The following is a 22,623-nucleotide window of genomic DNA, read 5'->3' on the forward strand; positions in this document are numbered from 1 at the left end:
GACAAAAGTCTGGAGTTTTGTCAAATAAATGGATTTAGTTTTTAACTGTGTGTATATGTATGTGTGTGTGTGTGTGTGTGTGTGTGTGTGTGTGTGTGTGTGTGTGTGTGTGTGTGCACGTTGACATCATTAAGAAACATGAGCCTTTCCTGGTTTCCAAGGGTTGCCAGGTGCTCGTGGTGAATAATAACTCACCAGTGGCTGAGTAAAACATCAACTCTATGAGTCATTGAGAGGCAAGGATTTGTGTCTATTTGCAGATGATACTGCTGTTTAACTCAAAGTTGTTAAACCTGTACTGTTGCACTCTAAAAAGTGTAAAACTGTCCTGATTTAGTTCAAACTGTTTTGGTTAATTGTTAATTCAGATTTAACTTCACGTTGTCAGGTTTTTGCTGTGACCCCTGTTTCTTAAGAGACCAAATTGAAGGCAAACGTTAAACACAAGTAGAAGGTCACCTGATATAGACTAGTCTTAGTTTAATCATTGAATGCTTAAAAATGTGATCTTTTTAAAGCATAAATAAAAAAATGTCTGTTTCTGTCTAAAACATTTCTCCATTCAGGTGTGTTTTTGGGAATTCTCGTTGTTTGTTCACATATGTCTCTGTGACAAAGATGTTGAAATATACAGCTGCGTGGGTGGATGAGGCGCCAAAGGAAAAACATTTTATGACAAGGATGGAGAACATTGGTGCTGAGCTTGAACAGATAGCTTTGAGCAAGTCCTCTTTTGGAACATTCAGCCTTGAAAGATTCAGGCAAAATTTATGTTTCGTCTGTAATGTGTTGAATGTACCAATTTCTTTTTTGATCTTAGTGTGATCTAACCCCCCCCCCCCCTCCCCTTTTTTATTTTATTTCTACACATCGCGCTGGGCCAACTTATTTTTGTTTGTGTCCTAGAGGGAAAGTAGAGAGAGAAAGGAGAGAAGACATGGGAAATGAAACATGTGTTTTCAGTCTCATGACTGCATTTTCTCTCCTGCTAGATTGAAAAGGAGCCCTGCAGCCAATAGACACCCAAATGTGCAGGCGCTGCAAATAATCTTTAAGATGACAATTTGGAAGGGGTGTGGCAGCACCTGTCATCCATGTGCACGCTTAAGCAAAATGTGGAGACAAGGGAAAATCAGAAGAGCCGTGCATACAAATAGATTTTTCCCCTCATTTTGCCAGTTCTCAGCACAGTCTGCATGTATTCCTGCCCAATAAAGCTTTAAACATCAGCTTTGAGACTTCTCCAGATGTTTTTCTAATTTGTATAATTGGCAAAGATTGATTACAGACAGGAGCTTTAATCATGCAATATTAACTACAAAATAAATTAGATCGCTTTGGTTTCCAGTTCTTGATTGAGGCTTACAATCACACAGTTCAAAGGGTATCAGATTTGTTACATGCGATACTTCACTGTTACTTTCTACCACCCCTGACTCATACCTGAAAGAGAGCTGTTTCTATAGCAACCCTGCTCTCCCCTCCCCTCGCCCCTGCAGCATTGTATACCCAGCGTGTACAGCTCCGAATGTGAACGCGGGCCTGAATATGAGTGAGCGCCGCATTGATTGCCAGCACGCAGACCAAAGGCTTTGTCACTTAAGCCGGCTGGGAGAGGAGCAGACAGAAACAATAAGGGAACGTTTCCTTCACACGTTTGGCTGGCAGCTTTTCAAGATACAGAAGTTACAGGGTAGTAGGAGACGGACACAAAACACTGCAGAGAGGAAAGGCAATGGAAGGAGGGCGGGGCCAAGCTGCAAAGTGTAAGAAGAAGAAGACAAAACAGTGGAAGATGCTTTTCTCATTGAGATCCTAAACACAGTCAGTGTTTAAGTGCTGTTTAGCCTGGAGTGTGTTTGCTTTTCTTTAAGTAGTACACAGCTTCAAAATGTTGTTTGATTAAGAAACGTGTCCTTTTGTTTATTTTAATACTGTATTTTCTGCACTATAGGGCGCACCAGATTATAAAGCACATTGTCATTGAGGGGTCTATTTTTAAACTGTCCTTTTGGTATACAAGGTGTACCAAAATATAAGGTGCATGGAGAGAGACACAGGAGTAAAAGATAAGTTTGACAGTAAATCAGAATTTAATGCTTTCACGCAGTAACTGTAATTCTAAACCTTGTTTGCAACACATTAAAAAAACTGATATAGCAAAAACAAAAGTTATTGTGAGCAATGTTGGTTGTAAGACCTAAAAAAAAGCACTGTCCGACACAGATACACGTTAGCCAAGTTAGCGCATCCCAATACATGCACCTACCAATCTTGTTTGCTACACTTAAAAAAAACAGACTAATACCACTAAAAACAAAAATGACGAGACGTACTGTGACAAACTCCTAATATTGTTATAGCAACACATAAAAAAATAGAAAACACAGGTTGTGTATACATTTCTTCACTACTCACTACATAGAGCACTATATAGTATTTTCGCCATTTTGTAGTGCTGTCCGAATGTACAATTTCTAAATCCAGTGCCCTAGAAATTTCCCAGAAGTCTCTGCGAAAAACCAGTGTGCATCGATGCTCACTAGATTGGTGAATATAGACCACAATGCATTGGGTCTGAACATTTTTTTGCCAAAAAATGTATTTTTTAAAATGAACCATCAACGTTTTTATCTTCAGAAGACATTGGATTCATAAATGGTCATCGCAAAACGCTCATATTATATTTTAACTTTGTGAAATTGATGACATTATATTCGGTGTTTAAAAAAAAAGTAGTGAGCTTGGCATCCAAATTGCTTTTAAAATCCAGGGCACTACATAGTCCCGCACTATATCGTTTTTTAGTAGTTAGGGATTAGAGTGGGAATTCTGACACAGCCACAGCATTAGTGTATTCACAATCCCTGTAACACCCAATCTTGTTTGCAACACGTAAATAAAAGACTGATATTGCTGATTGTGACTGTGCTAACTCCTATCCCCATAAAAAATAAATAAATAAATAAATAAATAAAAAATCAGAGTTTGACACTGTTACACGTGAGCTGCGATAGGGTATTCACAAGAACACCCAAGCAAACAATTTGACAGAGCGCCGTATATCTCTCAAAATCGCTTTAACGTCAGGCACAACGAGAATTAATCCATGTATGGGGTACATTATAACTGGCACTATTGATTTGAAAAAAAATTAAGACTTTTAAGTGCGCCCTATAGTGCCAAAAATACAGTAATGCTTTGAAGTGTTTATTTTCTTTGCCCGCTCAGGATGACCAATCATATAATGCTATTCTTCTGAATGCTAGTTCAAATGTTTTTTCCACTTCTTGGGACTTGTTTTTTCCTCTCTATTTTCCATTAGTCATTATTTAAATCTCTTGGTTAAAGTGAATATGGGTCTTTTTCATTCTGGACCCAGTGAAATAGTTTTATACTTATGTCGAGTCTAAATAGAAGCTTAAAGTGTTTCATGTGCACCCTCCTCCTGAGCCCTTTGGCAAAGGAGCATGCTGATAATAGCCTGTTAATTCCACACGGCTGAGTGTCTGCCAGTGTCCCCCGTAATTGTTTTTTTTACACTGTTTCTTCCTCTTGGCCCCCCTTCTTTCCTGATCGCACTTTTCAATCCGTCACTCCCCCTTCTTCTTTTTAAATAACTAGTTAATTCCATGCTCTTATCTAAATTGTTCTTTTTTTGTGCCTTGATTAGTGGCTGCTTGTTTCTTCACCCAGCCTTTCTCCTCCCTTATTCAGCTTTTAATGTGTGGAAGTCTGGAATGGCTCGGATTATTAGGGCAGAGGTCCACAGTGGACCGAACACTGAGGATAACTGGGGGGGCGCTATGTCAGGAAGGTGAGGCTGTTGAGAGGGAGACAACATGACAGGACCTGAGCTGCTGTAACTGTCACCTATTACCCTGTGATACTAAGGCGTGCCCAGAGGATGCCTGCAGCTTGCTTTTAAGCACTTTGCTGGGTTACAGGAGGTTCCACAGTGCTGTGTTATATACACTGCAGTTCCTGGAACTTTATTTCTTATACAGATGATAAAAACAAATACGTAGTTCTTTACTTTTAAACTTTTGTTTCACAATAGAACCTTAATTAGAACACTTGAGATTTTGTGGAGGTAAACTTATTATTTTTTATGATGGTTCTTTTGTTTATTAATTATTACATTTGAAAATCTGTTTTTTTTTTTTTTTGCACTTCTTCTTTAGTTAATTTAAAATGTCACACATTTAAAGAACGGTGGCAGAAAAAATTAAAAAAATGACCAGGTCGCAATAATGCATCCCCCATGTTTGGATAACTTTAACCAGGTGCCTTATGATTTATAGTAACTTTAAAACAAAAACAGATGTTGTTTTATTTTTAAGATTGGTTCTTTTACAGATTATTTTTATTACTTTATTACGTACTTCACCAGGTCATCACACAGCAAAGTAGTGATGGGTGATTCCAATTTGATACCAATTACTTTTTGTAAAAAATATATATGTTACCAGTTTCAGAGACTGGTTACAGGTAATTTCTCATTAGTAATTTATTTTTTACTAAGCCCAAAAACAAATACCATCAAAACTGTCTCAAGAGGACCTGGCTGCAGACATCAACGTCAAGAACCGGAAGTCCTCAACCTGAACAGGAAGTCTGAACACTTCTGGGTTAAGGTTAGGGTTATGGTCAGGGGTTAGAGTTAGGGTTGGGGTTAGTTGTAGAATCTCCGTTACCGGCTGGTGACGTCAGGCGCCAGGCCCCTCTCACCAGGACAGGTAACATCTTTAATTTGCAATGTTAAAGATACAAAATCGTTCTTTCTAAAATCACATACTCAGCCCTGATGGAGCAGTTCAATATGCTGTGGGCAGGGGGTTGTTTTGGCACAAAACAATGGAGTATAACCCAAAAAAAAAAAAAAAAAAAAACTTGTTTATTAATTAGTGAACAACAATTTAAAAGAGTAGTCATTACAAAAATTGACTACTCTTTAATATTCTATATATCTATATTACGAAACCTTAGTATTCCACTACAAAGCATAAAATTCTTTTTTTCTTCCTCATTTTCTGGTTACTTCCTTTTGTTTTTTTGTGTCAGCTTCATCATAAAACAGCAATTCCCTAGTAAAGCAACTTTAAAAGCAAAGTGGCCTCCAATCAATCAATGCATTTTGCTTAAAGAAGATAATGGAAGGATAAGGATATCCAGAATGTGTTCTAAAAACATGTATAATTACAACGTTTTGTAATAAACGCTTTTCTGTTGAAATAGGGACATTTTTCTTCTAAATGAATATACCAACTTAAATATTTTCTCAAAAGCCTCACTTGTAGTTCATTATGGGTAAAATCGTAATGGCTTGAGTTCCTCTGGCTGTAGATTGGAACCAGGATAAGCCTAACATTTTCCTGCTGCTTTGTCTTGCTACACTCTGCTGTATTATATGTTTCATTATAATCATCAGCACTAGATTTACAAACTTATTTATAGTTAGTATTTTCCTGTTATCAAGGAGTAGACATGGGATGAGGTGGTAAGTACAATAATAACTTTCAACGGAAATGACTCAACTGACTATTGCTTTTACCTTTTGCATGAAGGAAACTTCCATTCAGTCTCTGCTGGGGTGTTTAAGCGTACTGATCATTTAACTGTGCAATGAGGTCATGTATAAATTATTTAGTACTTGTGCAGTATGTTTTGCTGCAGATTGGGGTCATGTGACTATGTATTTGATCCTGTACGTTTAAGTGTGTGAAAGAACACGCCGACGGGATTGCACATGGATGCAGATGCTCCCCACTTTCCTGCCTTTTGTGTCCCTCACATTGTTTTCCCTGCATTATACGGTGGGTGTGTTGTGCCTTCTGCAAACGAAGGTCCATCCCAGCTTTATGTGAACATGAAGATCCAACAAAGCACATGTAATCCTTCACCAGCTCGTGGGCTCCTCACTTTCCCACCCTCGGAAATCCTTTGTTCGGCCTCAGGGAACGAGAGGTCCTTCTCGCATCGAATGCATTGTGACATGCGTTTGACTTGAAGCTTCACTGGCAACTTTGTGGAGGCAAGAATCCTTCTCACTGTCTGCTTCCGTAGACTGTACTTGCAACACACACAGAGTTCAGTATGCACAGTCCCATGGCCTAATAGTTGCCATGGGCATGTGTAATTCATGGGAAGCCTGTGTCTTTCCCTTGAGATGCAATCCAGCTGGAGCATTTCATCACGGCATGCAAAGAACACAAACTTTTGTCTGGGTTCTCCTCTGCACCCTTGCTTTATGGGGGTGCCAATACCTTTAGGACAAGAATGTACAGTGAATCGCTTTCCCAGAAATCTATGGTTGAGGACAAAACCAAAACTGAAGCCAAAATGACTGGAATTAAATCAAACCCAAGGGTAAATAAATAGGAAAGAAACAAAAAGTTGTGAATACTTGATCTGCAAGAAGTTAAGAAAAACACAGTGGAAGGCACTAACCAAACTAAGTAGTGTTTTTAGGCGAAACGTCTGTTCACAGTCTTCCTCCACCAGTTCTGGCTTGCACTATAGATTTTAGTACAATCAAAGGTAGGAAAGAGCTGCCCCGACCTTTCCAGCATCTCCACTCTGACAAGATCTTTCTGGATTCACCAGGTTGATAACCATGACCCACATCGGCCAGTCGGCAAGAATGGAACTAAAAGGTTTGGAATGAACTGGAATATACCACTGGCACTTGCTTAATTTAAGGGCGTATTATGGTGGGCCTGAATCGCAAATCACACTTAATAATCACTAAAAACATCAGAAAAGCACACAAAGAAACAAAATTATACTTTAGAAATAAATAAAAAAATTCAAAAAATCAAAATACACTTTTTCTTCTTTTGTTTCATTTTATAGAATTTCCTTTTGATTTATGGAAATTCCAGGTTACTTTTGTTTTCTGAAGGTTTTTTTTTCTTTTTTATGAAAATGTTTGTTCATAATTTCAGCCAAAAGTTACTTTAATTTTAACTTTTAATTTCTGGAAACATACTATTGTTATCTGAAATGTTTCCTTTTTTATTTTGTTTTATTTTTTGGAATAGTGTTTTGGTTTCTGAAATTTAGATTTGATTTCTTATACATATTTCTTATACATTGTTGGTGTGATTTGCACTTCAGGGCAACTGTACAGCAACCTTGGTTATAGGTTGAAAATTTAACTTGTGTGAATTAAAAACAGCCCAACTTCACCTACTACTCAGGATAAAAAACAACTCAGGGATACGCCTATCTGGTATCTGGTTACTCATACTCAATAGTTAACTTTTGGTTTCTCTGTTACATTTGAAAAGTGAAGAATTTTTTTTAATTGAAACCACATTTTTCATTATGCAATTAAAAGATCAACTGCTTATAAAAAACTCCTCCATACTGGTCTCCTGTTTCATTTACATACAAGGTGAAGAGTCAAAATATGAAGTAAGAGTGAAAAAGTATTAAAAGAAGATGAAATATTACACAAAAACATCGTGAACTTGACTTATTTTAAAGATAGAAGCAAGACACCTGGTTAAGAAACAGAGGAAGAGAGTATATGTCGCTGCAGAGAAGGTAATCCCTCCTGATGGCAGTGCTGGCCTCTCGCTGCCTCCTCTTTATCTTCTCCCTCAGTACAACGAAAGTTGTCCCATGCTCTGTCAGGGGGAGAGTGTGGAGGTCACATGTGTGCGCAACACACAGTCAAACCAATGCAGCATGTGTGTCCACCAGGGCGCTGGAGCAAAAATGTCTTTGAATTAGTCTTGAGGGTTGAACAAACCCACAGCTACACATCCCAGAGGGCTCTTTGATTGTATAAAATGATAGACCACATTGTCTTCTGGGAAGTGGACGGTGTTGATTTTAGTTGCTACAAGTATTTTGTGACTGGATAACCGCTGTGATTTTTTGTTTTTGTTTTCACAAAGATCTTTATCTTACTCTATTCATGGACAACATTTTTCTTATAGTGAGAACCTCATTAACTGTTTGTTATTCCACACATCATTTAGTCACATTAATTATTGTTTAGGTGTGCTTAGATAATATCTGCTTAGTAATGCTTAGTAATGCAACTTTCAGACACACGCACTCCTTTTTCCATGCTTCACTGTGTCGCAATAAACCACTGACATCTGTGTCCATGGTTTACACATTGTAGAATTGGCCCCGGGGGTCCCCTGACTGTGCATCACACATGTGATCACACACATGATATTTGAGCACACTCACAGTCCATCACCTAGATTAACCACACATTTATGGTTTATGTATGAGGCACCTGTGGAGACACATTAACGGCATAGATCAACGTTCGCTGCCAATGCTTTGCAACTGCAAAGGGAATAAATCAATGGGAATTTATGAATTATCTATTAATTACATTTAGGTTTGTACACGTGACATTTTACTTTTAACATAAAAAAAAGAAAGCAAAGAGAAAAAAAAGGTCAGTGTGCACGCAGGAAAAGGCAGTATTTTCTGATGTGATGTCTTTGTCTGTTGTAAATCAGCTGTGGTGCACAACATTAACAGCATTACAAACGATTGATCCCCAAAATGTTCTGAAGACTCTGGACCGTCTGCCAAGGAAGCAAATGTTTGGCCGATGATCAAGTGGGATTGAAGTCACACATTCTCGTGAAAAGACAAACGCCTCTTAAGCCCTTCAGAGGACAAACTCTGTAACGTATGCCATCTTTTATGCTGTAAAGCAGACCTATCTAAAGCCATGCAATTAATCCTCCTAAATGTTTGTCAGTTTCATAACAAACTATTCAAGTGGAGATTTATGGCATCAGTTTACAACCTTTTCAGAAGATACTAACCCTTCAGAGTGTGTCCTTCTAATTATTAATTTTCTTAAGTGGTTTGGAGAGTAAATTAAACATTTAATTCTTTTTTCTATATGTTTTAAATTGAATTTATTGTATTTTTGTGACTATTTAAACTATATATATTTTTTGAAAAATGAAAAAAGTCCAGCGATATCCTTGAGGAGGGGAAAAGTTTCTAGTATTTTAAAAATTCTATAAAGAGGTGAACTTTCTGTTTATTTAGTTTTTTTTCTATTTATTTACACTAAATGATTTCATATTTTGGAGGGGGAAATTTATAGAACCTGAAGTGAGTTTCCACCCAAAGAAACACAAACGTCTCACTTGCAGTGTTGCATAGTGGTGCAGATTCGCCCGTCAGCCTCTGCACAAACTGCTGACATTCAAAATATTTATTTTCATTACCGCTGCCTTCCACTACTTAATTGGAGAAAAATATACCTTTTCTATCATGGCCTGAATCAAAATTTTGTGTTTTTCCCCCCCAATTATGTGGTAGAAATTAGTTAAACAGAGAGACCTTTAGCAGCTTCTCAGGAGCTCTCCTTGGTCCTGACTGCTGCAGATACATCAGCAAAGATTGACTGGTGCTGCTTCATTATATGAAGTCACTTTGAAGACAACCACAGGGTGTAATCTCATCATCATCAACAACTCACAGAGCAGTCTTTAGTCCAAAAACCTGTAAAAAGGACCAGTCTGACATGGGTTTGTTAAAACTAGACAAGAAAGCAGTTGTTGAGGATGTATTACCTTAAAAATTACATTTTAAATGTCCCATTAATGTCATGGTTTGGGTTTCTTTGTATTGGTTTTTTGCTTTCCGTCTTGTTTCTGTCATGTTTGAGTTCTGTTTCCTGTTTTATTTTGGAAGGTTTCCTGTTTTGCCACGCTTTTGAGTTTTACTTCCCTGATCCCAATCTCTTCTGATCATGTTCACCTGTGTCTTGTCAGTCCTGTTTGTATTTAAGTCTTGTCTCTGCCTTCCTCTGGTGCTGGTCCATTATCTTCTCTTCCCTTCTGCCATGTGTTCATGTTTTGCCTACAGTAAGTTTAGTTTTGTTTAAAACTAAAACTTTTTTGTTTTAGTTTTGTGCTTTTTGTTCGCTGAATAAGCCCCTTGCCCTGGAACTGTGTGCCTCCCGTCTCTGCATTTTAGAATCTTTCTGAGCTGCTTAAACATTTAATTTAATATTGTCTTAAAGTCCAACACTGAATAAAGAAATTCTCAGAAATGCCATTTTAAGCTTAAATCTTCATACATGGCCTTCATCATGAGAAAAAATGCCTGAAGAAAATGTTAAAAACACCATCAGAGTGGGACTTAAAAAAAGACCAGGCTTTCAGTTATCCATTATATGGTTCGAACCTGTTTGTGACTTCACCGTTTCTCACACCAAAGACAACACAACAGATGTCGTCACTATCTCTCCACCCATGGTTTAACTGGGACAAAATGTTTCCTATGTGACATCTAATTAATGACAATCCTCCCGGGGAAACAGTCGCCAGAGGCCCATTCACAGTCATCAGTCAAATGAGATTCTTCCTTTATCAACTGTAGAGTGCGATATCATCTGCTGCTGGCTAATGCCATCAGATATCGCAATGATTAGTATTATCGGTACAATTCAGACTATATTTTGCTCTCATTCATTGAATGAAATCCTTTCCATGTAATTATGTGTTGGCAACCCTAGAGGATGAGAAAACTGAAAACCAGTTGAATTTTTTTTCCATTAATAAACTGCAGTCTAAAAGAATGAGGCTTCCATCAACATAAAAAATACATTAATTAAAAATGGTGAGATCCATAAAATCTAATTAAAAAGCTATAAACAGCAGTTGTGACAGAATTATATTTACACCTGATTAAACAGAGCTTAACGTTCTCTTTAACAAATAGAAGAGTCGCTTGGGTTTTTTCTTTTCTTTTCAAAATTGTGAATTATACTGTTGAACTTACAGTATCACACAGCCATAAATAGCCTTTTTATATACAAAAACACTTAATTGGCCATTAGAGGCCTTAAGAAAGTAAAAAAAAACCCACACACAGTCCCCATGACAATAAAGATGTGACGCAGCAACACAATTGTCCAGTGATGCGTGACATTATAATAGCCAGACTCATTGCATAAACATTTGTAATTGTTTTAGTTATGGTGCTTTTGTAGCCTTTCAGTGATTAGTTTGATGTCAGATCAAAAAGGATTATGCAGTGGCAAAATGATTATAACCTTTCACAAAATGAGCATACCTCATACAGCCTGCTGCTTTTGGCCTAAAGGCTTCCTTGGTCAGATTGAACTTTTAAAAGTTGCGCGTTTTTGCACGTTGTTTCATATGGTAAATACATTTATATTAAGATAAAAAACATATTTTTTTAGCAAACGTTTGTAGTGTGCTGAGAAATATTTTTACTTTTATTTCATGAAAAAATCCCCTGTTGTGAAAAAAGGCCTCCTTAATGAAAACACAGTGTTGTGGTGCATTGCATCTTTGACAAATGACATGGATGTTAAAAAAAAAACAATTCTGAGTGAAAGCAGCATATGCTGCTATCAAATCTCAACAGCCTTTTCTGCTGTTGTGCTGCGTTCAAAGCAGCATTAATGAGCTTTGTCAGCTGGATGTGTGAATAATCACTGAGTGAAAGCTTGTTTTTCTCTTTGGTTTAGGTTGCAAGGCATCCATAAGGTTCTGTTTTTCCTTGTTTGTCTAAATAGCAAGGCATGATCTTTAATACATGTCGTAAATTTGTGCTGAAAAAGATTTTATGAAATATTGGTAGATGATAAAGAAGGGTATTTGATGGATCAAACATTACCGGTGTGACAAAATGGCAACCAATATTGAAACTATCCAGCTGTACATTTTGGAACCATGCCAGCTCTGACCAGGAAAATAGAAACGTTTATGGATCTTTTTGTCTGTAAGTGGATGTATCAGAATAGAGCTTGTGCCGATTGTAGCTTCAATGCCACAACTACAATCTTTTTCAAATGGCGTTTTTTTGTCTGCTCCTGATTCACAGTGATTTAAAAAAAAATGGTCAGAACTGCCATTTTAAGCATCATTTTCTTATATACCCTTCACCATCAGAAACATGTCACAAGTACATGTTACAAAACATATTTCATCGGAGTGAGACGGGTGTTCTGCTGGTTTTGTGACTGATGCTGAGGACATGTTGGCTTGATAAAGCGATTAAAATCAGAATCTAAAGCTGTAAGAGACTTTTAGGCACTGTGGGGTGGAGGTCTTTTGCCTTTATCATTATTACACTTTTCTGCACGCACATATGCATCTCAAATGTCCCAATTAGTCAAAGCCAAACACCTGAAATTATCCTTTTGTGCCAAATTATTCTCAGTTTTAGAAATACAACCAGATTTCTTTGTTGATTTGCCCATATTGAAGGTCTAAATTGGCTGAGAAATGTGTCTTTCCCTTGGCTTCGCGGCATAACACTTTATTTACAAGATGTTAGAGTGCTAAGCAGAGCTGTGAATGTGTGATTTGCTGGAAGTGAGAGGAAGTGAGGAAGCAGACATCATTCCTGAGGCCTGCAACAAAAAAAACATAAAAGGTCATTCATTTCTTCCACCTTTTCTTTATTTCACAGCTTCTGTCAAACTTTTCTACACTGACAGAGAGGTATGTTGAGTTGAAAAGAGATGTACCAGACTGAGAAACCCTGGCAGTGCTGTGTCAGTTCCCTTTTGATGGCTTCTGTCTTCTCAGTTATCCTTCCATCCTTCCCACCCCCGATTCCACGGGGTGTCAAATATAAAATAAGAAAAAAATCCTACAAATATAAATAGCCATGTAGTGACGTGTCATAACAGGAAATGACGGCAGCTGACATTTTGTCTTGTCTCTTTAGTTGGGAGTTATAGGCAGGAGGACAAAACCACTTGTGGGTGCTGCAATAGCAGAGTGCTGTTCTGTCCACTGCAGATCTGTAATCTGCCCTGATTTAATGAGGCAAAAGACGTACACGAGTGGACTTACTCACCACTCTGTGTCTTCCTGGCCTCGTGCGCTGTCTGTCTTTGACTCGGATGCGTCCTTCCTCCACATCTTTGGCCACGTCTTTCCCATCACACAAGCAGATGAATGAGTTTGGCAGGCCCTGCTCTTCGCCTCTTGTTTTCTCTTCTTCTCTTGGCTGGAGTTCAGGGAGTTCCTTGAATATATGGGAAAGCTGCAGCAGCTGAGAGTTTTATGGTTAATCTTTTGTGGGCAAAAGTTCACAGAAAAGGTTTCTCCTTTTTTGGTTGGAATAGTACTAGATACGTGGATCAGCACAAAAGTAGATATTTTAGTGATAAAACATTGTTTTTAAATATTTATTGAAATTTGTTTTCAAAATGTAAATGTTTTAGACTGTAAATCATCATAAATTACAGAAATGTACATTTTTTGTCACCAAGTTTTTCTATAAAATATAAAAGACTTATCTTTAGATGCTAAAAAATAGGTTTAAAATATGATTATCATAATTTAAAGCAATTTAAAATCCATGTGTTTAAATTAGGATTAAATCCAGTTTTATTAGTCTTGAATTATGATGCATAAACGAAACTTCTTTAATTCTTTAAAGCAAACACACTTTTGCCCAACAGGGTTCTTAAAAAAATCATTTTTTCTCAATAAATGATCTTAATGTAGGGAGCCGGTTTAGCTCGTGCTGTTTGCGGCGCCTTCCAACCGTGAAACCAGGGTTCGACTCCGGGCTGCCCCCTGTTCCCTTCTCCACCTCCTCCAAGCCCAGTTTGAGAAGGTTGCGTCAGGAAGGGCATCCGGCATAAAACATTGCCAAGTTTACCATGCGACTTGTTCGCTGTGGCGACCCCTGATGGGAGAAGCCAAAAGAGGAAGAAATGATCTTAATGTAATTTTGCAGTTTCAAAGTAACAGGCAGCAAAGTTTAAGCAAAAATGTTCTTTCTTTTTTTTAAACAGACTTACAGACTGCCTGACTTTTCAATGCTGTTTTGTGAAAAAGAAAGAAAAAAAAGAAATAACATGAAAATTAAATAAAAAAAATTATTGCATGCTGCTAAAATGGTGTGATATTCTTCTGAGAAGCAAGCAAACATGAGAGTTTTAAAAAAAGAAAATGTTTTTATAAAGGAAAATCATAATTCATTGTTTTTAAGTTGGATTAACAGCCAGAGACAATGTAAATGTGATTTAATGAAGATGTTTTTATTCTAAAATGTCTTTCCAAGCTAAAAAAAAATAGTTTAAGTACTTCAAAAAAATCTGAATGATTTCTTTTTTGTAAACATCCTCTATTTTGCTACAAAGTGAAATTGTTTTGTGTAATAACCATGATTCATTTACCCCCTGCGATATCTGAATGAACTTCCCTTAGGAGTGGTGATTCCAGGCTTTTATTTTGCCAGTGGTTGTAAAACAAGTAATTTACTCACATCTTAATGTTGTCTTGCTGGAAATGTCAGGAAGGCAGGTGACGTAGCTTTACTGCAGGTTATGGTCAGTCAGAGTGAAATCACCCGCGCACACTCAGGGTAATGGGAGAAGGACAGCACTGCCCTACTTTTAGACTGGCATAATTATGTAATGCTTGTGTACCTGCAGCACCAGCAGCACGTCAAGTCCTGCCCGCGAGTGTTGACTGTGATCAGAGGAGACAGAAACTACACACCTCTTTTTCAGTCGTTTTACATATCCCATCTTGACCTAATGGGCTTTTACCCTCATAATTCGCCTGTTTGCTTACGTCATGTTGGATTGTCACGTTGTTTCTCTCACCTTTTCTGATTTTTTTCTTGTTTCTGTTTGTGGTAGTTCATTTCAAATGGAGGGTGACAGTATCCAGCTGTGGATTTCTGTCCTCCAGTCAGCATTTTAGAGCATGCCTTGTCCACACACGCATTTGCCTGGAGACACACACACATGCACGCACACAGACAGAGAAGAGCCTTTTCTCTCCATCTCCTACAGAGGCTTGGAGATAAAGTACAAACACTATGAAGTCAAACAGAAAGCCTCCGCAATAAAGATGCATCTTGATAAAACAAGGTAATCATGTATTTTTCTTTTTTCAGAAAGCAAAGCTTCAGGCGGCCTTGCGAGAGAAAAATCATCTGAACTTTGAGGTGATCAAGCACCAGCTGAAGGCGTCCAAATATGACCAGGTGAGGCCTTCACGTGTTTTCATGAAAAACGCAAAAAAAAAATCACAAATAACAAGGACACAAACACACGCACGCACGCACACACACACACAGAAATGATCGATGACTGACCAGAGCCTGCATTGATCTAACCTCATGGATGCTGCACCTCACAAGCTCTAAAGCCTTATAACTGTCTCAGTGATATGTTGGATCTGAGTTGCCCTCTATTCATCAATGGGGCTCTCTTCTCACATGTAACTTTCTCTCAATTTCTTTTTCTGCGATTTTTGACACACACACATAAAATATCAACAATTAATCCTTTAAAACCTATATGGTTCAAAAACACTTAAAGACCTACTCCAAAGAAAATAGGGTTTTTGGTGTGTTTCACATGTTCTTGTTGCATTTTTCTGATGATGGAGATCAAAGGTAAAAAAATGTAAGCATAAAATCGTATTTCTGAGTATTTCTTTATTCAGATTGTTATGAAAGAATAGTTTCTGCAGAGCGGCAGAGGCTCATTAGAAATTAGTTGCGAGCCGAACTTCCCATCATCGGCCTTTCTCCCTCTAGCTTACAGCCCCTTTACAGCCCCAAACTAACATTACTGGTGCAACAAAATGACAAGCCATATTGGACATCTCAAGGGGCTAATCCTCTGTACAAATAATTAAATAGATAGATAGATAAATAGATAGATAGAATAATTTTACCCTCCTTATTTATGTATGTTTTTTGCATCCAGTCCCATAAGGGGGGTTGGGGTGGGGTGCAGTGACCGTCTGTGATTGCAGGCGATTAGCTGTTCTGGCACTAATAGGGACTTTCACCAAGGGGGCAGATTTAACACGTGTCCAGGCTCTTGCTCCACAAAAACGATGCCATCTGTGCTCCGACAAGGTGGGCACAGAGATGAAAAGAAAGTGGGACTATAAGCATGTTCGGTTCCACCAGACATCGTCTGTGAATGAAAGCGTCCGGCTTGCCAGGGCAAACCTGGAAAAACGGGGCAGAATACAGAGGTATTTTCAAAGCTGACAGAAGAGGGAAAAAAGAGAGGGATGGGCTATGCAAGCGTGACATGAGGAAACAAGGGAGTGGTGATATAATAAGAGAAAGTGATCATGGTTTTTGCCTTGAAGAATCGTTCTAAGGATTGAGGAGAATTATTGCACATAATTAGATTTTTCTGACAGCTATAATAGAAAAATTCACACTGTAAAATTCCACTGTGTAAGATTAAGGGTAATCTATTTGGAGAAACCCAATCTTATATTGATCACTACAGTATGTCTGTACCATTTTTCACTGATGCTTTAATTATTTTTGACATGAAATCTTATTCTCTTAGTTAAATAATCTTTTGATCTAATATAAAATAATTCCCAGTGTTCTTTTGATTGGGATTGTGCTGTTTTTAGCAAAGATCATAAGATCTGTGTCATTATCTGGGACATAGTTTCTCCAGAACGGCAGAGGTTCATCCAGAAATTCACCACTGGGTTGCGGATGTGAGTAACCTTCCCTCATTTCCCATCATTCCTTTGTTTACACTCTTCCCCACCAGCTTACAGACAAACATGACAAGCAATATTGGAGATATTTAGCTGTTATTGTATAACGCTAGATGCCAGCCTGAAGAGGAGAATGAAGACGTTCATGAATCTATTTGTGTGCAAGTGGGAGAATCAGAATAGAGCAGGGAGCTTCGGCCTGCCGATTATAGCACCTACTTAATTTGCTCCAAGATTTTTTCAACTGCAATTTTTTTATATATGTCCTCCATTGTGACAAAAATGCTACAAGAACATGTTAAAATACCAAAAACACAATTTTCACGGAAGTGGGTATTTAAATGGGTTCTGGAAAGCAACCTAATTGTGTGGAAACTTCTTTATCAAAGAAGTAGCTGTAAAATACGAGTTTATAAATAACGTTAGATGTGAATGTGTCGTGCTTCTGCTCTGGGCTTGCCTCATGCCTTCTTAATTAATAAGCAGAAGTTGCTTGGCTGAGGGATGGTTCAGTTAAGCTTTATTTTTGCAGAACCAAGTCACAGCTGTGTAGCTGATGTCAGAAAATGAGACAGGCAGCTCAAGTCAGCAGCTCTGTCACACGGAAGGCTAAATGAAAATATGCTGATTAATTTATATCCAGATTTCAAACTCTTCATCTACCCTCTAGCCAACAAGGCACAACAACTGCCTCTGTTCATGAATGTAAAAAAGTAGGTCGAAATCCAACCCTATTAAAGCCACATAGCGACTTTGTTATAATTGGAAACGACAACCCTGAAAATTCAAACAAGTGGCTATTTTCTTTAGTTTGTCTGTTGCTATCTGCTCTGACAGTTAACAACATGTTTTTAATCTGTTGACAGCGTGATATTCTTTGCTGACACCTCACTAATATCTACCTTCTGCTTGGGAATGAAACACCTGCAGGTCCAGTCTGACTATGACCAGCTAAGACAAACCTTCACTGTAGTGAGTCAAGAAAGAGACACGGCCCAGCAGCAGAAGAGCCAGCTCCAAGTCAAAGTTGATAACCTTGAACATGTTCTAAAGGTGAAGAAGTTGATGTATACCTTCATTTAGGTACAATATCTTCTCGTCTTTAGTCCTGCCTACAGTTTGATCACTTTAAAGCATTCTTGCTTCATCTACACTATATGTTTCAAGTTGTTTGAAGTGATGCTTTGACTCCAGTAAAAGAAAGTCTTTTCTGATTAATTTAAAATGTGAGATGTTGCCGGCGAAAGCTATATAATGCACACTCTTTGACATATCTTAACTCTTTGACATGTATGCGATCAACAATAATCATCTGATTCTGACGCGAAGAAAAAAGTGACTTTTCAGATAGACTTTGCACCGATATGCAACACATTGTTAACATTGAGTGATGCAGCACATTGCTAATGTAAAGTTTAGCATATCGGTGCAAGGCTGCTTTTCTTCACTTCAGAATCTGCTGAGGTTGCATTAATCCCTCAAACGGTTTGTCAATAGAAAATCAACACTTTTAACTCCTCATGGCTTGATGTGCAGTTGTCTGTTAACTAACTTAATGTGCAAAGGAGACACAGAAAAACAGATGGCTTGAGGGTTATCAAGCAAGCAAGGAAATCCAGACCTCTCTTTCCTTGACCGCCTCCTCCAGCTCTTGTTCCCAGGCCAGCTGAGAAATGCTTTCTCTATCCAGCGTGTTCGGGGTCTGTCACAAGGCCTTCTCTCATTTAGACATGTCCATAATGCATCATTAGGGATGTGTCTGGGTGCCATCACCCCACCTTAACTGCCACTATCTGAAGGATGAGGGGTTTGTGTGCCCGAATGATTCTCAGTGCTTCATTGTCACGGGCAACTACCTCTGGCAGAGCCACCCCAATGCAAGGAATGTAGGAATAGTTTCGCAGATGACGGTCACCAGGCACTGACTGTCAAACGAGGCAAGGGGCAGGGCCCTATCCTAGGGTAGCTGTAGTGTAGGGCGGTCGACCTCTGATTGCAGATTGCAGGATTGCAGGTTTGGTTCCCGTCTTGCCTGTTTATGTGTTGAAGAGAACTTGGACAAGACACTGAACCCCACATTGCCCCTGGTGGTTATGGGTTGGTGCCAGTGTTCAGCAGCTGAGCCACCATCAGTGTGTGAATGTGTGTGCATGGGTGAATGGGAATGTAAAACGCTTTGGACCTTCAAAGAAGGTATATACGTATACGGGCTGTTGGGTTTAGGTATAACATGGATCTGGCAGTTCAATATTGTACAAATAATAATTCAAACATTTAAAAATAATCCTTTTCAAAGTTAAAGTGGACGTAATATGAACATTTTGTACAAATTGCAAAATAAAATAAAAAAATACATTTATGGCATCTCTTAGAAAGTCTCATTCTTACCCCAAACTTTCTGTTTTTAATAAAAATAAATCTCTTAAATTTGGCGTATTTTAGTGCTGTCTGGTAAATTGAAAAGACCATAAGGCGAACTCAAGATAAATTCATAACTTCAGAAATCAGCACTCAGTGATTCACAAATCCTGAAACTGAATTTATAAACTGCAGAAACTAACGATTTTAATATTTCTTTGAAGTTTTTAAAACCCTTTCTGTACCTTTTAATTTAACTTACATAATTTGCAACTTTGTCTGGATAAACTCCTTTGACACATTTTGTCCTGAAGGGTAGAAAACGATGAAACTGATCAAAGCAGGCAACATATGAAGCCAAGCATCTCTTCTTTCACAAAGAAGCTCTTTTTTATGATGTTACTGTTTGCCAATAGCAATCAGACACAGTTTCACCACGCTGAGAGACACTTTCATTACAAATCCCCACCGCCCCACGTCTCTTATCGATTGTTTGTCAGAGCATCTGAGAGAGAAATTTACGTATATGAGAAAACCCGGCCAGTTCTCTGATACGGCGGAGAAATGTTTGTCACTAAGATTAATTTCAAGAAAACGCTCAGATAACTTTACATGTTGGTTGTTGTGGGCTGTAAAACTCAGAAAGAAATAAAAAAACAAAAACAAAAATTCTTTTTTTGAAGGACTTTCCCTTCTGGCATGTCAACTTTAACCTCTAAGGAAAGCTGGTATGCTCTTTTTCTTCTTGCATGGGTTTCCATTGGGTTTTCCTCCCAAAGACCAAAAGCATAGATATCAAGCTAATTGGCTGCACAGAATGAAAACACAAGACGTAATTACTTTATCAGACCATCACTGCTCTCCAGTTTATTTACTGTTTAAAGGCTTTGGAATTCATTTAGTTTTTATTATCAAATAGTTTTGATTTTAGTTCAAACTCCTTTTTTTGTCTCGCATGTCCTATCTCTGGTCATAATTATTGATGTGAAACTACTCCTTACAGCATGAAAAAAAAAATCCACTGTTAGGAACTTTTTTTTCTCCGAATCGAGTCCTCCCCTGGTATTTGCTAAAAAAGCCGTAGGTGTCACCATCAGGGTCATGTGTAAACATACAAGGCTTATTAAGCTGTTTACAGGCTTCAGTGACAAGCTCTAAGCTACTGCTGTCCTGTGCAGCCTACAATCTCTTCTGATTAAGCAAAGCAGGGGCTTTGGAGGAGCCATTCTTTATTTCAAAATTCTTTTCATTTAAATCGGCTTTGTCTTAAGCTCACAGAACTCGAGCCAGGTTTTGAAGGAATTCCTAAACTGGCAAAAACATGTGATCAGAGTCAGGGAAAATGATGTAATAACATAGATGAGGTGAACAAGGACAACTCAATTTAAAAAAGATCGGAATCAAGCATCAAATTATTAAATTAAATTTTCCACATTTTTGGGATTATAAATCGCTCTTGAGTATGAATTGCCTTTTTGGAAAATCTTATTCAAAAAAATACGAGAACAAAAACGGAAATTATATCTTGAAAGGCAAATTATAATAAATGGAAGCGTACAGAACATGCTAACAAGTCAACTAAATTCTTTATATAGCTTATAATCACTAAATTCATTGAAGTCTTCGTCTGTGTTGCTTTGGAACAATTCCGCCAAGGCCAGTGTAAAACTGAGTGGTGCGTCTTCTTCTGTGTTGCTCTCAGTAACAAATAATGACACACATACCTACAGTGCCCTCTAGTGGTTGTTGTTATTTATTAAAAAAAAATCCCATATAAGTCGCACCTGAGTACAAGTTGCCCCCGTGGCCAAACTATGCAAAAACACACGACTTATAGAAGGTTGCTGTAGCCATGAGAGAGAGAAATTCTCTCGAAATAAATATTTTTTGATTCCACGTATTTTTTAGTTTCAAGAGGAAAATATGCTTTGTTTGCACATATTTTTGAGTTTCAAGTGCATTTTCCTGTACCCAGTGAAAAACATTTTTTGAGCACCTACAGTTTTTAAGGTTTACGCTCAACACAGTGAGTGTTACACTTTGAATAATGGCACAAAAATCACTGCATAGAGATGATGTAAAGATAGATTGTTAGTGTATTAAAATAGATTGTTATTGAGGTTTATTTTGGCAGATGGAGAAATGCTGTGTCTTTGTCTGGTTTTCAAAGATTTTAAGCTAAACCATGCGATTTCACCTGGAGTGCTGCTGAAGCTCAAGTAGAATCTGCCTTTTCATCTTTAATCTGCAGATCTTTCAGTTGGAATCCTGTGACTTTTCACAATCAAGCGGATGCACCTGGGCTTTTCTTACTTTTAATAACCACCACCATTAGCATTGAGAGTCGCTAACTGAAAGTCGCGTCTCTGGAGGGTTGCAGCTTGATAACCAGCCTGCAGTAGAAAACACACACCATTCTGTGACAGGAACAGGCACAAGACCACTCTGACAAATGCAGCAAAGTCTTGCTATCTGTCACCATCAGTAAAGTATTACTGTGGTTGGCCAATTCTTTGGATATACTGTCAGAAAGCTTCCCTGATATCATCCTTCATCTTTCTTTTCTTGCAGCTTATGCACGAGGCAGTGGAGCTGAAGCAGCAGCTGCAGACAGAGTATGAGCAAACCTTTGTGGCCCTTCACACCAAGCAGAAGGAGATCAATCGGCTACAAAAGGTTTGGCATTAAGTTACAAAGAAAAATATAAAAAATGCATGGAAAGCATCATTCTTTTGGTGACTGGCCATTTGTCTGGAAGAGAAGACCGTTGGAGTTATTAGGGAACGTGGTGGTGGAGGAACATCTAGAGAGGTGGAAGTGCAAAAGAAAAGGATGGAGGTAGCTCTTTATTAAAGAGGGAGACTCCAGCACTGCTGAGGTTCTATTTAGAAGAGACGAGGATGGATAGAATCAGGAAAGAAATCCACCAGAGGAACAGCTCATGTTAGATGATTTGGATATTCCTGCAGTCCATTTCATACCAAAGGTGGCCGGTTTTACTTGCGACTGACTGTCTGTGATAATTGCGATGAATCTCTAAATGGGGTTTATACTTTTCAAGCCTGATGATGTAATTGTTTCCAGTCTTTAGGTGGTTTGGTATTTTATTTATAATGGTATAAAGGGATCTTTGAGATTATGTTTTTTATACATATAAAGCTTTTTTCTGAAGATGCTTATATCTTTATTAACAAGTTTGTGATTAATTGATGGTGCAGACAAGTCAAAGCTTCAACATTGCAAATAACTATACTTTTTAACAAAAATTAAATTTTAAATGATTTGCCACCTGCTCCATATCTGAATCCAATTTAGCCGAAGCTATAATTGCATTAGAAATTATGCAGTAAAAATGTGTAGTTTTTAAAAAAAATTGTTTGGAACTGAGTCAGAATGAAATAAAGTCTAACTCCTCTTGTATTTAGAATGTAGTAATAGCGGCTTAGTCTTCGAATTCCTGGGACGTAGAAGTGATCATTTTCTGGATAGAGTTTGCTCCACCATAGAGTATTCCAATAGCTTGATATTAGTATAGGGTAAATGGTGCGATATGCTACGGGTGTAAAATTCCAGTCATGGATGTTGTCATCTGGTTGTGTCACATTTTGCATCAACTAAGGCGATTTCCTTCCGATGGCCTAGCAACCAATGCAATTACATAATACTATAAAGTCTAAAGCAGGCCTAAAGGGAGCAGCTGAAAGATAAATTAAAAAAAGTGACATTGGTTTAATTTTATAACTTCATGCCAAAAATAACCCAAGATAAAGCATATTTG

At 38.0% G+C, this 22,623-nt stretch overlaps 1 protein-coding gene across 9 annotated transcripts in view; it reads left to right on the top strand.

The window, feature by feature from the left end:
* The window catches only part of LOC101174933 (RIMS-binding protein 2), an 88,545-nt gene that overhangs the window by 28,167 nt on the left and 37,755 nt on the right, over window positions 1-22,623 (top strand). For 6 of the 9 annotated variants that reach the window (XM_020707767.2, XM_020707768.2, XM_020707772.2 and 3 more), the window contains 3 exons: window positions 14,899-14,988; window positions 17,418-17,540; window positions 21,417-21,521. In XM_020707767.2, coding sequence (XP_020563426.1) covers window positions 14,899-14,988; window positions 17,418-17,540; window positions 21,417-21,521 — 318 coding nt within the window. Of the gene's footprint in view, window positions 1-14,898; window positions 14,989-17,417; window positions 17,571-21,416; window positions 21,522-22,623 lie in introns of those variants that run through there. The other 3 variants (XM_020707769.2, XM_020707774.2, XM_020707775.1) reach the window with 2 other exon arrangements.

Source organism: Oryzias latipes, chromosome 12, assembly GCF_002234675.1.
Source record: "Oryzias latipes chromosome 12, ASM223467v1".
In the NCBI taxonomy this organism is placed as follows: Eukaryota; Metazoa; Chordata; class Actinopteri; order Beloniformes; family Adrianichthyidae; genus Oryzias; species Oryzias latipes.